Raw genomic sequence first — 16,595 nt, 5'->3', positions numbered from 1 at the left:
CCCCAGTGTTTCCACATCGTCAAATCTGGCCCCCTTTAGGAAAAGTTTGGACACCCCTGGCCTAGCGCCTGAAGTAAATAGCATGTTACGGTGCAAACACCTTGTGAAGTTCTGCTAGGACTGTTCCATCTCAGCACCCTCACAAACTCTGTCCTGCTGAGTTACGAAGTTTGCTGTCCCGTGTGCATCTCAATTAGGTTTTCTTTAAACTTTTTGAATCAGACGTTACACGCGTTCTTTCACAGCAGTAGCGACGTTTGATCTGTGGAGCGTGGACATAGAATCCCTCCACAGATTGCTTTGTGACATCTCATCCAGCCAGATGAAACTAGCCTTCTAAACACAGCTGAAGTGTACCGGTGATAGATCTGCTAATTCTGCTAGCCTACATCTAGTGTGCTGTCCACCGTCCTCCAGTGAACTGGAATCTCCACCGGGAAAAAGAGAGACGTTGAAATCCTGTGAAATTGAAATGCTGTAAATATTTGTACAATGTGCCGTTGAAACGAAAGCAATTGCGTTTGTCTTTCAGGAGCTGCGGGACGATATGCCTTCTATTTTAGCTGATGTTTTCTGTATATTAGGTAAGTCCCGCCGTATGTTTATACATGCTAATGCTGGTGAAAGGAGTGTGCCAGACAGTGCCATCTCATTTGTCCTGGTGAAGAAAGAGCCAGGATGCTTTTGTATGAAAAGACAGTTTTGTTACTTGCATGAGTGAACATGTTTATTAAACTGCAGTCGTGTGTCCACATAGATCACTGTTCTGACAGATGTTTGCATAATTCAGCTGCTGAACTTATTCTAATGAAGCTCCCATCAAATTCCCTGCTGTTCGTTTGTCAGGCTCAGTGTGATTGATTCAAATGTTAATTTAATGTTACATGGAGATGCTACAGCTCTTGAAACCTACACAAAACATATCATTTTACCCAGCTGGTTGGAGCCTGTTTGGTGAGTAGAGCAGCGTGGGATTGTCTTCATGACCACTGTGTGGCAGTAATGCGCTTTGAGATGCGTCGCCCATCTCTAGAGGACTACGGCACACACTGCGGTTGACGATATGCTTTCTTTTGCATGCATACGTAAGTGGGTGGCCGATCCCCTGACTCTGAAGATTAGCTGCATTAGAGGATTGAGTGGCCCAAATTCTGTCCTCTAGTGAAAAATTCTCCTCCCCTGACCGAACCTCCAGCACTGTGCTGGAATGAAACCAAACGCATTCACAGCGGCTGTGGGTATTTGAGCTAGGCCTCAATGTTTCACATGTTTGTTGTGGCAGAACACGACGCATTTGTAATGGCAGTCGGGGTGACTCATCAAGACCTGCAGTGCGTCTGCTCTCTTCTTTTCATTTAAACCACTGTACGGCTGATTAGTATGCAAATACGGGCTTGTTATGCAGTGTTATTAGTGTCTTATGTAAGTGTAGCTGAATGCCATTGAGGTTGGATGTGGGCAGTGCTACGCTGATGGATGCAGAGATATTATTCTACTGGTCTTATACAGCAGTGTTGGTGAAGAGTGTCTAATTAAAGGCATTGTTGTCTGTCGTTTTCAGATCTGTGTTCCTGATGGTATGCTGAAGGAGAGATTAGATCCTGAAACGCTGGAGTCTCTGGGACTGATCAAACAGGCTCAGCAGTTCAACCAGAAGATTGTCAAAATCAAGACCAAACTATTGTAAGTCACATTTCCACCTAAAATAGGATTGATTGATTGTATCTTTCGTGTAAATGCATGTCTTAAAAACTAAATTGTTGCCTAACTAGACAGCATTCATTCTTAAACTAGTGTGTGGCTTGCCTGTACAATCAGTAAGGGCATCACAGTCTGAAAACTCGATGTGCTTCCTATCAAGGTTGTATTTTTAGGAATCATAGTTTAAAAACCTTGTGCAACCTACCTAGACAATATTGCAACCTCAGTCCTCTCAATCTATTGAGGTGTCTGCTTAGACAATATTACTTCATGTCTAGATGGGAAGCTTACTAGCTTTAGAAAGAAGGCCATGTAGACTATAGAGTGCCACGTAATCAATCCATGGTACCTGCTTTTGTTGAAGCCATTTGCCAGCATTATTTCAATAGTTTTTAAATGTTTAATAGTGGAATTCCTGGTGGAAAAACTCCATTACCCACAATTCTGCAAAGAAATCTCCAATCTGGGAATCGAATGAAGAAAATCACACCAAAGTGACACTTTAGCTTCTCCCACTCCCATGAAGCACTGAAAATTAGAGGTCTTCTCCGGTCCTAAACTCTGTACCCGACCTGAATCACTTCGACGTGCATAAATAAATATTTATTTATAAAAAAATTTTTTTGAAGAAATACCCGACCCGATGAAACGCCATTTATTTTCAAAAACCCGACTAGACCCAACTGTAAACGGCATTGACGTGTGCACAGCCTGCAGCCCCGCAGTCAGTAAAGAAAAATCCCGGTGTACTGCTGACTGATTTGGCCGCTTCTCTATTACTTTGATTTATTTAACATTTATTGTTACTTTATATTATTGCCTGCCTGATGGATACAAGCTATTTCTGAGTTCGGCTTTTAATTGTGACCAGTGGATTTGAAAAATAAATGTGATAGTTTGATGATAACTTAAATCGATAGTCTAATGATTGTTTTCTGCAACCTAATCTCCGGCGAAAGGCTTCTGCACACAAAAAAGAAAAGCCCTGCATGAACACGCAGCATAATGAAGCAAGTGGATTTTCCTGATGGATCTCGGATCTATAAGATGATTTCTGTGTGCGAGGTTACAAACGTATGCTCCTTTTCTATGTGCATTCCTCACTTCACACAAATGTGCAAGTACACATCTGGGATAGTTTTAAAGGAATTCGGCTCTTATTGGGTCCAATTGGAAAAAACACTTATTTTAAATTACCCGAGGCCGCTAGTACCGAACCCGTCCCGTGGCCGAGGCACTTGTCGAAGTTTTGGACCTCAGGTTTTCGGATCCAAGTGGACCCATGAAGACCCCTGCAGCAAATGACATAATAAAGTCAGTCTCCCTACGCTTTCAAGCTTCTTAAATATTTGTGGTGTGAATCTTTACTTGTCAGTGCCGGTGTCACATTGACTTTGCATTTAACTCTTTTTCATATCAATCACATCCCGCACCTTTTCTCATTCATGCATGTTCTTTTCGTAAAAACCGAAATGTGCTCAAATATCTGCTTTCATGACGTTTGGTACAATTGTGAAGCACCGGCTGCTGCTCTTCTTCCACCATGTCGTCTTTCTGTGAACATCAGATGCAAGTGCTTTGCTTCCAAAGGGCATGTGTAATTTATTGAGATGCACCTGTTTATATATATATATATATATATATTTTATATATATAGAAGAGTCCTTAATTTAGAATAAAACTTTGTTAATGTATGATATTTAATTACGTGTTTAAAATCCTTTCTTGATTCAAATGCAAGTTTATAATGTTGTGATTCACCTTGTACTGTGTGGTTTGGGTCATAACTTAGAACCTATAACTTAAAGACTTTTTTTTGTATTATATATATATGTGTATATATATATATATATAGACACACATTTGGGTAAAATTAATGAAGGAACCAGGTCTGCTGAAAAAATGTGCAGGAACTGTTGCAGTCTATAGCCTGTCTTGTCTTTTTAGTGACATTTACTGAAGAGTAATATTTTACTCTTAGTAACTAGTAACAGTAATATCTGTTAGTGTTATCAGGATACTGGAATTTCTAACTTCGATACAATAACTTGAAAAATATCAACATTCGATAGTGGCTTTTTTTTTTTTTTTTCAAAAATGCTATGTTAAGGTTAATTTGATCGTTGTATTTAATTTAACTTCTGAACAAAGTATTTTCTTATCGACTGAAACCCTCTGAGATTCCTCAGAGAAGATGATAATCTTGTTGCTCTTATTATTACTGAAATGTAATCATCTGTCCAAAAAAATGTTGGAAATGATGTAAATGTGAGTCATTCTGAAGCACGCAGTGAAGTGGACTGTATATTAGGGATGTGCGTGACGACTAATTTGACTGTCGTTTAAATAAAAGTTTTGTATCCGACTAGTCGACTAGTCTAAAAGCAAGAAACCCCCAAAAGATGGTAAGAAAAAAAACCTCTGTGTGTGCGTGTAGCATTTATAATAGCCTATATTTGAAATACTACATAATATGGATCACACTGTCAAATCCCTCAATGAAATCCGCTTGGCGCACACTTGCCTCGCGTTATTTAATTTTAGGCGGTCGTTAGAAAAAAAAGAAGAGCATACACTCAACGTAAGCCAACGCATAGCTTATTTATTCAAATCAGCTGGGGAAATGCAGAACAATGGAAAATCAATCAATAGCCTGACAGAATTCTTCATCTTCATATGACGTTAGCCAACACATTAAAACAAGTCAAAAACGATAGGAAGGTTTACGCACTCGGCAGGAACTGAAGTCGCAGGCACGCAGAGATAACGAAAAGCAAGCCGATAGAGTTTCAGAAAGCGCCTGGACATCCCGCACCAGCACCGAAGTGGGTCTTCGTTAGAGGAACAGGCGGCGCGGACGGGATCGCAGCACTGAAGGGTTGTAATGAATGACGTGATTGACATTTGCTGGCTTTGGCCAGCCTCTAATATGTAAAAATCAGTATTTGACAACACTAATATCTATAGATGCTGCAGTCTCCGAAAACGGCATGGTTATTTTTAATGGCTTGCATTAAATCAAATTAAATTGTCACTTCTTTTGTATGTGATCATACAAGTTTGACCTCTGTTGAACTGCTTGGTGTGGTGAGTTCAGATGACGGTGGGTTATAGTCATTGGGTATAAAACACACCTTGAGTTCATGCGCCGTGTCCACTTTTAGACACGTGTCACTGCTTTCTGCGCATTCAGCGTGTTGTTGTGAATCTATAAAATGTCCACAGCCTCATTTAGCTGTAAATGAAAGGCACAGTGCTGAACTCTCTTGATGATGATTAATTTCATGCCTTTGTGTAGGTCTTAATGAGTTTTATCAAGATTGCAGAGCACTCTGCCCTGAAAGCCCATGTTCTCTCTCTCCTCTCATAGCACAGCTCTTTACGTGCCATCCAGCAGTCCTTTCATTAACATAAGCATGTTCTAATGGATTCATTGGTTTGATGTCGTCTTCTAAAATGCCTGCCATATGTCTGAGGGTGGCATTAGTCTCATACTCCTGCCTGTGACCAGCAGACCTCAGCTCTGATGTACTTCATTATTTTTAGATGACTGCATGAAGTTATTTTCTGGTGTAACCTTCCGTCTTTCACTCCGTAGTTACAAACAGCAGAAGTTCAATTTGTTGCGCGAGGAGAATGAAGGTTACGCTAAGCTGATCACAGAGCTTGGGCAGGATCTGTCCAGGAATCTCACCAGCCACGTCGTCCTTGAGAACATCAAGTCATTAATAGGTACTTCATTAAACTTCATCTTTAAACACTGCTGCACTGTTCCAGATGTGATATGATGATTATGGTGCCTCTTAACCAGAGGGCCTCAGCAAACCTTTAAGGAGACTCCAGGATGATTTCAAATGAATTAATTTAATATATTATTAATAATAAAAATGTATAGTTATTTAAACATATGTAAATATTCAAACTTAAAGGGGCAGTACACCCAAAAATGAAAGTTCTGTCATCATTTACTCACCCTCATGTTGTTCAAACCTGTATGAAGTTCTTTCTGCCGAACACATATTTTGAAGAATGTTGGAAACCAAACAGTTGCTGGTAGCCATTGACTTCCATAGCATTTTTCTTCCGTACTGTGGAAGTCAATGGGGACCAGCAACTGTAAACTCCTAAAGCTTTGCAACAAGTTGAGGGTGAGTGAATGATGAGTGAATTTTCATTTTTAGTGGAACTATGCCTTTAACTGAAATGCTAAAAAACATAGTCAAGTTTCTTATTTCCCGTCTTTCCCCTCTCCCTCATTTTCTTTTTTCTTTTTGCCTTAAATGTGCATAAATGCTTTTGTGTTGCTCTGCATTGGAGTCTTTTATACGTTTTTTTGTGTGCAATGTTTAGCCTATATATTTGTTCTTCCATGTCTGTCGTGTCTGTTGTCCTATCAAAAATATGTGCCATACATTCCAAAGAATATATTGATGTGGTGTTAACTATTACAGCATATTTTTGAATACTTTTTTAGCAAATTCATTTTTTATATGTGACCCTGGAGCACAAAAGCAATCTTAAGTCGCTGGGGTATATTTGTAGCAATAGCCAAAAATACATTGTATGGGTCAAAATTATTGATTTTTCTTTTATGCCAAAAATCATTAGGATATTAAGTAAAGATAGTGTTCCATGAAGATATTTTGTAAATTTCCTACCGTAAATATATTAAAACTTAATTTTTGATTAGTGATATGCATCGCTAAGAACTTCATTTGGACAACTTTAAAGATGATTTTCTCAATATTGATTTTTTTTGCACCCTCAGATTTTCAAATAGTTTTATCTCGGCCAAATATTGTCCTATCCTAACAAACCATACATCAATGGAAAGCTTATTTATTCAGCTTTCAGATTATGTATAAATCTCCATTTAGAAAAATGGACCCTAATGACTGGTTTTGTGGTCCAGGGTCACATGTATATATATTTTATGTACGTACTTGTTTTTCTGTTTTTTTTTTTTTTATTATAATAAAGCAGTGTGTAGTTAGTAAGTTAATGAAGTATAGTAATTCTAAACTGATATAAATAACAGTGAGTATTGGATTGGTTGCTCATGGTTGCAGTATCTGTATCGGACATAAAAAGTTGTATCAAGCCATTCTTAATAAAAACAATGAAAAATATATACAATACACACAGTGTCAGCAGCACAGCAGTGGAGCAGCAGGGCAAATGATGAAACTCTCACACTTTCCCCGGGTCACTAGACCGTCTCTGTTGAGCCCTGATAATGACTGGCACAGTGGCCCAAAACAAAAGTTTATGATCACTTGAGTGAGCTCAAACCAACTGTCATGATTACAGCCGTCTTGTGTGCTGACTGTCATTCCGTCTTCTGTCCTCAGGATGTTTCAATCTGGACCCAAACCGTGTGCTGGACATCATCTTAGAGGTGTACGAGTGTCGCTCTGATCAGGATGAGTTCTTCATCCCTCTTATCAAGTCCTACATGTGCGAGCACCAGACCCTCTGCCACATGCTGGGCTTCAAGTTCAAGTTCCACCAGGTACAGTCCATCATACAGCTGTGTTCGTGGTTTCCTTTACATAAACCCACACCGGGTAAATATCTTTGCTTCATTACAGTTAAATGCACAGACATGTGACAGAAGGCTTTGTCTTCAAACCTGTGTGTGTGTTATGTGTGTAACGGGGACCAACAAAATGAGCAAAACGCCTCTGCACAATTCAACTAAATCTATTAAAGCTAATAAAGTGAAATGATTTTGCAGTATTGAGCATTATAACCAATCACACATGTTTCTGTTGTTTTGTTTTCCCGCTTTCATATTTTCACTAAAGTAACCAATGTGAAGTCTTGATTTTCTAATGCGCAAAAAGCAATAAACTAGGGCTGTGCGATTAATTAAATCGAAATCGCGATTTGAGACGTTGCGATTTCCTAATCGCAAAGCCTGTGATGTGGACTTGATATTACTCTGTTTCAGAGCATATGCATGACTGCCAACCTTGAGTTGCAGTCTTACTAACCAATAGAGTGAGCGCACCTCCATGCTCCTCAATCAGCACTGCTCTAGCCAACAGCGTAAACACCCACCATTAAAAAAAAAAAAAAAAAACAATGCGGGAGAGAAACAATCCCGTGTCACGGACGAGCCGTTCATGCTTGCCGCACTCATGCAGCCTGTCTCGTAATGCTCGGTTATACTCGCACCCAGTTCCACAAGTCTCCACGAGCGCATCTGGCAGTGAAGGATTAGATTAGTAGTTTCTTCCACACCAAGATGGGTGAGAAAAGGGTCCCATATCTTATAGAAATCGGAAAGGTTTGTCCTTTAATGTGGTAGAAAAGGCTTTGTAGGGAATAAGACTTTTAGCTGTGTATCCACTGAGTAATTGACGGGGTTTGATCTGTTATCCAACATACAAGTATGCATTTGCGAGCACAGTATAATAGAATTTGGAGAAGGTGAATCCCTTGGAATTTGAAGGGAAATTCCTGACTTATGCCTAGTAAACATGCTTTTGGTCCTAGTTGTAATGGACAGCAGAATATATTCTCGAGTTCCTTTAGGACACCCATCCAGAATTGTTGGATCTTCATACAATTCCAAAAACAACGAATAAGGGTTCCCTCCCATCCTTTGCATTTATTACTGAGATTAGATAAACCCTAAATTATCTTATGCTTTTGGGCTGGAGTAAACGGATAGTTAATTTCTGATCCTGGTCATCATGTATAAATATTGAATCCAAAATTGCTCAAGTTAGGCATGTTGCTTGGTTTTCAGAACTATTTCCAGTCAAACGTTTGTCATTGCAGTGCAGAGTATATCATTTGGCATGGCAACTTTTCTGATAACTCTGCCTTTTAGTTCATGTTATTGTGCAGTAATATTCACTGACTCATACGAGATGACTGCTGTGTCAAGTGTAATTTTCTGTCGTCAATTTTTTATTTTTTTTTTCCTTTTTCAAATGAACGAAAGTCGTAGGAATCCACTGTGATCCAGATACTTAATAGGAATGGGAAACGTTGTGAACATTATATTGTGCAGCTGGGTTTGTTCGCCTTTCTCTGTGTCTGTATTCATGTTCATCTGGTGTTTTTTGTTTTGTGTGTGTGTTTTCACAGGAGCCTAACGGAGAAACGCCATCATCTCTGTACCACATCGCTGCAGCTCTTCTTCAACACAATCTCATCGCTCTTGAAGACCTCTACGTTCATGTAAGTGGAAGAGTCATGGCGGTTGAAATAGTGTCACAACCCTCTACATTGCGAGTAAATCACTTACATATGCGACTAAATCTTTACTCTGTGCGACTAAATTATGTCTACCGTTAGCCATTGGCTAATAAATTCTTAGATTTTACTCGCTGGTGTGTGAGTTAGAGGCTATTATAAGTTTAGTACAGTTATATTTTCATTCGTTGAACACCTGAGCGCTTCAGAGTTTCGCTCTCCATCAAACGATCTGTACTATTTCAGTTCATCTGAATGGATGTGCAGCGCACCTGTATTTGACGCACCGTAAACTCTAGTGTGAAGGTGCACGACTCGCCGTCGCTTTGCTGATAGCGCTGTTTCTCACACATGCAAAGAGGGAGAGAGTCTCACACACCACACTGAATCGACGCGCTACATGTAAACAGTATTGTGTTATATTTTTCTGTCAAAATAACGGAGTTCATTTGGAATTCTTCAGCTTTTAAGAACAAGCAGAAGATATGCCGATTTCTCTGGTAGTGGAGCTAATGCACAAACGGTAATCTCATTGGCTGGCGCTCATCTATTACCAAAACAGCAAATCAGTTCGAGGGAATGCTGACAACATGATTAATATTCATGAACCCAGCAGCTCATCAGATCTTAGTGTGTTGTGTATTATTAGTATAGTAGTAGAACTAGTAGTAGTATTATCTTTTAATAATAATTCATTACTATTATCTTTTTTTTTTCTGGGAGAAAGAACTTGTTCATACTGTACAATATAGCAGCATCTTCCTTTTCTGGTGATTCAGTTGTATCAGATAATGAACAGATCAGAACAAGCAGTAAATACCATCCTTTTAAGTTGTTAAAATGTAATTCTGCTTATTAGAATTACAGGTGCTCTTTGACTTCATTTACACAGGGTATTAAATGTGTTATTGTGGACGAGGTTGAATATTTGCAGCTGAAGTGGGACCTACATGCATCTGGAGCATCATGCTTATAATCGAGCAGCTCAGAGCATAATGCCAGCTTAATGTCATGCTTGGGTTAATGCCGTTTAGTGCCGAAAATGCAGTCACAAAATCTGCAACAGAAATGCACAATATGCGTTTTAATACTAGGGTTAAATGTTGCATGCTTGGGAGAATCCTCAGTAAGCTACACATGACAAGTGTAATAAGTCCTGGACAAAATGAGCTTGTTCTTGGTGCTCTCAGGCGCTGATTTATATCGAACAGTGACTGGTTTTTGGTCAAAATGACACATTGATGCCAGTGGAAATGGTAAAACTTAATGTAGTGTTTATTTCGATAATGAAAACAAACAAAAAATATCATAAAGACAAGACGACACTGACGTTGTTAAACACTAGTTGTGGATGTATCAACATGCAATATGGTTGACGTAAAAATCTAAATCTAAAATTTCTTTCTATTTTCTTCAACAAAAAGACGAGTAAAAATATAGTTTGCAGTTGCCAGATGTCAAGAGTTTAAATCCCCCATCAGAGCTTTTCTCTTGAAAGGAGACTTTTATTTATTTATTTTTATTTGATTCATTTTTTTTTGCCTTGTTTTACTTTATTTTTGCAACCTGCGCTGAAGTTTGGAGCTCTTCATTGAGATATTTTGCTCATACAGCCAGTGTGTGTTTGCACGGTTTGCTGCATAAATCTGCCAAACATTGGTCTCGATTATATTGTTTGCAATTGAGGTCGCTGAATAAATGCACTTAGCAACTTCTGTGCATCAATAAAAAAAGTTTTATTATTGTTGTTGTTTTAAAAGAAAGACATGGATATAATTAGGAATGATTGGGATTAATATTAGGAATGGGAATAGGAAGACAGGACAGATTGAGTAAATCGTGTGTCTTCACGCAGCTCCTCCCGCTGGATTCCAGCATCGTGGAAGAGCACAAGAGAGCGATCCTGGAGGCCAAGCAGATCGCCCGCAAACTCACCATGGTGCTCGTCCCCTCTGAAAAGACGGAGGACAAGGAGAAAGAAAAGGAGAAGGAAGAGGAGAAGAATGAGAAGGTAACTTATTTTCAGTAAAGCAGCTTGTCATTGTGCACCACAAGTGGCACCAGACAGAAATGTGAAGAATGACTGTTCAGTGACGCTGTTCAAGGAATAGTTCACCCACAAATAATCATGCCATTCCAAACCCATGCTGAAGAAGCTTGAACAAAAATGCAAGTATCACTTTTTGGCTTTGCTTGCCTGACAGGCTTAGCTTATTTTATTTCATTTCTAATTTTCATTTAGGTTTTTCGTCCGTTTTATTTCAGCTTTCTTTGAATAAATTTTCTTAGTTGAATTAGTTTCTTAGTTTACGATAACACTGGCAGAAGAGCACAGAAGAGTTTTATGATGTAATGGTCTAAATGCATGTAAATGTCAGAGTTACATAAATGGCTTTTGCTGGGCTGATCAGATGCTTGATTATACAGCAGCGCATGTACTGACACTCAGCATGCACTCAGGGACTCTGTGTCTGACAGCCTCGGATTCACTAAGTTCACTTCCAGATGCAGAGATAAGCTGCAGTTTAGTCGTGCGGTTTACTAAGTTAATGGTTTAAATTAAATTATCCCTGCATAGTGACAGAATATGCATGCAGAAAGCACACAGGGCTTTAAAATTATGAGCAATAACAGCAGTAGACATTAATTATCTCTACTTCTGCTAATTAAAACCAATCTCTCTTCGGTTCATTATTTAGAAGTATATCTACTTTATGCATATAAATGCATCCTTATTGAACATAAGGCTTCAAAACTCTTCATCTTTCATTGTACAGTCGGATGTCATCCAACCTCACATTCATATTCTAGTTGTCACACTGAAGGATTTTTGAATCTGTTTGGTCTAGGATATCAGAAGTACCACACTTCAGGACCAAGTTGATTAAAAATACACACAAATGATAGCAGTCGGTTAAGCAATGACTGCTTTTTGGTTTTGTGCATCTGTACATGAAATCTTTCAGTGTAGATGTCTTGTCAATTGTCAATTATTTCATTAATAAAACCTCAAACAGCAATACTGCAAAGGCCGTTTCACACTGAGCGCGGCGAAAAAGCGAGGCGAATCACAGAGGAGCACGGAACGATTGTTCGCCTTTTAATTCTCACCTGCACGCTAGGTGGCGCCAACCAACAATGCATTTTTCCTCATGTATGTATCTCGTATATGGCTTTAACATCGTCCGCTGCGTATATATTAATTCCCTTTGAAATTAGAGGATCGTCGTCTTGTCTCTTATTTAATGTAACTATTTGCCATTTCAAGCATGTTAAATAGTGAAATCAGAAGAATTTGCATGTATAATGCCACTTTTGCAGAGCTTAAAAGAAAGTAGACAAGTGGAACACAAGACTTTCAAAGCAGGTGTACATTAAATCCACAGAGTTCGTTGTGCGTGTAGTTTCATGTGGTCTCATGCTTTGGCAGAGTGTATTTACTGTGCATCGAGGTTGAATGAAAGCACTGGGCATGATGTGGAATATCAGATGAATAATACAACTCAAATTAATCAAAATAGTTTTTAGTTGCAGCCTAGTTTACATTGTTTTCCACTTTTGACTGATTATGTGAAAATCCTTGTTTTAGAGCCGTTTTTGGGGCTTTGCATTAGTGTGACTTGTAAGCTGTATGAACCAACACAGATGGTGTGCGTGTGTCATCTGTCCCTGAAGATAAGAATCCCCTCAGACTCCTCAGCAGAAGAGATAATGAACAGAGGAGCATGTAATGATGCCGTATGTGGAGGTGTGTCCTCTGCTCCTCTAATCTGTCTCTCCTCTCACGTCAGCCTCCTGATAACCAGAAGCTGGGGCTGCTGGAGGCGCTGCTGAGGATCGGTGACTGGCAGCACGCTCGGAGCATCATGGATCAGATGCCAGCTTTCTATGCCACCTCCCACAAGGCCATCGCCATCGCACTGTGCCAGCTGCTGCACCTGATCATGGAACCGCTTTACCGCAGGTATGGCATTCAGACGTGCGTTCTGTCCAGCGTTTGCTGTTGGCTTATTGTACATTCACAGTCAACCACTTTAATTAGTCAGTGAATCGTTCAGAGCAATGCACACCCGACTCCCTCACTGAATCACAGATTATTTTTTTTATCTATAAAAAAAAGTATATGTACTTGAGGATTGTGAGATATGAATCCGACAATATTTTCATGTTAATTACTTGACAAGTAATCAATTTTTAATATTCACAGCTGTTTTGTTGCAATTAATAATGGTATTATTAAAAGTAACAAATATAATTGGTTAATGTTTAGCTAAAACACCCTAAATTGTTGCTTTTGTTTTTTGAAAGTGTGATTTACAGTGTGGGTGCTTGAAAGCTCCATATCAGAATTAATGTCTTCATATTTCCAACCCTCTATCTCTAGTGTCAGTTGCTTGGAAACAGTAGGAGAAAGATTTGAGATTTTCTAACTTTTTGGTTCTTGTTCCCCAATAGTGTAAAATCATTAAATTAGTTTTTACAGGTTCAAATGTTCTGTTGAAGACATCAGTGAGGGACATACACGTATTCTCTCTCTCTCTCTCTCTCTCTCGCGCTCTCGCGCTCTCACCCACCCACCTAAGGCTATCAGGAGGACACAGCATGCCTGAGACATGCTTTGAGCTGTACTCTAGATCCAGCGCTGGGACAGAAAGTGAAATTCAGACAGCAGAGCTGCGTGTCGAACTCTCTGAACATCCTGTATTTTTAGGGCTGCAGTCCCCAAAGGTGCCAAAGGCAGATTGATGATGCCTCTGTGGAACAAACAGGCACCGCGGCCGGCCGAAAGCTTTGATGATCTCTCCAGGGACGTCTTCACCATGCTGTGCTACTTGGGCCCTCACCTGTCCCACGACCCCATCCTGTTTGCCAAGATCGTGCGACTGGGCAAGAGTTTCATGAAAGAGGTGAAGACTGACACACATTTATTTATATTTATATTTATATTTATATTTATATTTATATATATATATATATATATATATAGAGAGAGAGAGAGAGATAGTGATGATATCATTATCACGTGTATACACCATATAGCTAAAGCACAAATAATTTATACAATCATTACAACAACTTAGCAATCCTGATATCTCAGCTTTGCATTGGCTATATGGTGGTTGTATGCGTTGTTAGAATGTACTTAAATGATTCATCACTTCTAATAACTCCAGTAGATTCTGCTTTGATAGCCAGATTGATGGACTTTCTCCAGTTCTATTACAGTATTGTCGTTGTGTGTTTTTTGGTGGGCAGAGAATGTAATGGTGTGTCCCAGAGGTTGATGAGGTCTATATCAGGGCTGCATTGATCTTCGGATTGTTTTAATGTAACCTGTGTGAGTTCTGTAGTCTCACTCTATGACCGGTTAGCCTCTATTGATCAGTGTGTGTGTGTCTCTCCCTCTCTCTCAGTACCAAAGTGAAAGCAGGCAAGACACAAAGGACAAAATGGTGAGTCGCGGTGAAGCCTGTGTGGGAGTGTAGAGTTGAATGAAGAACAGCACAAGTTTCTGGCTTTTTTTTGTTTGCTAAATTCGGCACTGACTGTAAAGTGTATTTGACATTTTTCTCACCCAGTTTAAACCCTTAATGGATTCATCCAAACAAATGATCTGTTAACCATTTAACACTAACATTGAACAGCTACTAATTTTATTCAGAGTATTTGTATTTGATTACTGGATGTTCCTGTAAGGGCCCTATGAGTGATTTATTGAGTTAAAGCTATAAATCCCTTTTCTACATTTGAGATGACTGTGACAGGCCCTTGATTGTGTGTTGGTGTCCAGCAGTGCAGCTGTGTTTGTCTGGATGTGTATGAAGTGATGGATGTGTCTGTCTCTCTGGCAGGACTCTCTGCTGAGCTGTTTTCTCAGTATTGCTGATCAGGTGCTGTTGCCGTCTCTCTCTCTCATGGAGTGCAACGCCTGCATGTCTGAAGAGATCTGGGGCTTCTTTAAACTCTTCCCCTACCAGTACAGGTACAGTCAGCTCATAACACAGCACTGATCTCTTAAAGGTGGGGTAAGCGATTTCTGGTAGCCAATGTTGACATTTTAAATCACCAAAACAAACACGCCCCTACCCCAAAAGGGTTTCGCCCCTATTTTGATAGCTCCGCACCACACATACGTACGCAACCAGGCAACGATTAGTTCTGTGAAACAAAGCAAAACCAATGTTACCTTGTGTCTACACCGGACACGAGTGGTGCGACAAAATACTATAGAACTCATTACAATCAGTAATGCTGTCTACACCATAGATATACAGTATATACATATCTGTGGTCTACACTGGATGTGGCACGACACGACAAATCCCCGACAGAAAACTGCTGCTGCGTTCTATTCATGACGTACTGACACAAGTTTCAAATGATTTTCAACGGTCGCTTTGATCGCGTCCAGTGTACTAGACAGACTTTAGCTGTTGTGGCGCAGACACAGTGTTACTCACCTATCGAGAAGAAACAAAGCAACCTCGGCGTCCGATCGCAGGCCTTCCGCTCCTTGAGTTCTCTCCAGCGCTGGAAAGCTGATCCGATATTTACACGGGTCCTACTTCTTGCCTTATTGCCTTAAGCCTTCTTTTGTTCTGCAGACATTTTCCTCTTTTGTTTTTTTTATCCGCCATCTCTATTTTTCTGTCGCTCGGCTCGCTAATGTCCGTCCTGTGCACTGAACTCTTTCTCCTCCACATCATGAGAAGACACACCCCTTACTGCTGATTGGCTACAAGTTTGTTTTGCGACTCAGTTTTCTAAAGCGTTTTTGAAAAATCGCTTCCCCCCCACCTTTAACCAACAGGTCTTTCTGCACTGCTCTGTATATGAGCAAAAATAAATTCAATAGATCTTATGTAGCTCCGCCCCTTTTTAGCACTGCATCCATTGTGTCCCGTCTTCTGGTTTGTATTTCCACAGCATGAATGTACGGTCTTATGGATTTATGAATGAGCACCTTGTTTTAAAATGTTCCCAGTCTACTGACATTTCTGACAGCCGCTCTAAACATTACAATACTCATGATGACTTTTGTTAACTCTACACTAAGTAAATCAGTGCACAGTGTTCCTGTGGCTCAGTGGTAGAGCATTGCGTTAGCTGCGCAAAAGGTCGTGGGTTCGATTCCCAGGGAACACACATACTGGTAAAAAAATGTATAGCCTGAATGCACTGTAAGTCGCTTTGGATAAAAGCATCTGCTAAATGCATAAATTAAGTATTAAATCCACTTCATTAGCTTATTGCTCTTCAACTGGGTTAAATGCAGAGCACAGTTTCCAAATATGGGACACGATACTTGGCTATACGTAGAAATATACAGAGCTACCGCAAAAACAGAAGTTCAAACACAAAATTCTAAAGATGGCTGTGCGCTCGTTTCTCTGGCGTGTTAGGTTTATAGAATAAATTAAATTGCAATAAGCTAATGACCTAATTGGTAAGGTTTTGGGTACACGCCACATACGTAGCAAGGCTTGTTTCCAGTCGCATGTTCTATTAAAGGGGATAGTTCACCCAAAATGATCATTTACTCACCCTCAAGATGTTCCAAACCTGTAGGAATTTCTTCTGCTGAAGATATTTTGAAAACTGGCTAACAGGTTCTGGTCCCCATTGAGCTTCTATAGTATTTAGAATTTTCTTCATATTGTGGAAGTCATTTAGGGGCAACAACT

General features: G+C 39.7%; 1 protein-coding gene across 1 annotated transcript in view; it reads left to right on the top strand.

The window, feature by feature from the left end:
• The window catches only part of thoc2 (THO complex 2), a 92,978-nt gene that overhangs the window by 12,679 nt on the left and 63,704 nt on the right, over positions 1-16,595 (top strand). Inside the window, 11 exon segments of the mRNA XM_016254987.1 lie at positions 533-600; positions 900-954; positions 1,562-1,683; positions 5,300-5,433; positions 7,053-7,213; positions 8,803-8,895; positions 10,766-10,921; positions 12,702-12,874; positions 13,622-13,817; positions 14,325-14,363; positions 14,763-14,893. Of these exon segments, the coding sequence (XP_016110473.1) occupies positions 533-600; positions 900-954; positions 1,562-1,683; positions 5,300-5,433; positions 7,053-7,213; positions 8,803-8,895; positions 10,766-10,921; positions 12,702-12,874; positions 13,622-13,817; positions 14,325-14,363; positions 14,763-14,893 (1,328 nt within the window).

Source organism: Sinocyclocheilus grahami, unplaced genomic scaffold (genome assembly GCF_001515645.1).
Source record: "Sinocyclocheilus grahami isolate Dianchi unplaced genomic scaffold, SAMN03320097.WGS_v1.1 scaffold1300.1, whole genome shotgun sequence".
Lineage (NCBI taxonomy): Eukaryota > Metazoa > Chordata > Actinopteri > Cypriniformes > Cyprinidae > Sinocyclocheilus > Sinocyclocheilus grahami.
Note: the sequence above shows the minus strand (reverse complement) of the source record. Positions and strands in the feature narration are given on the sequence as shown.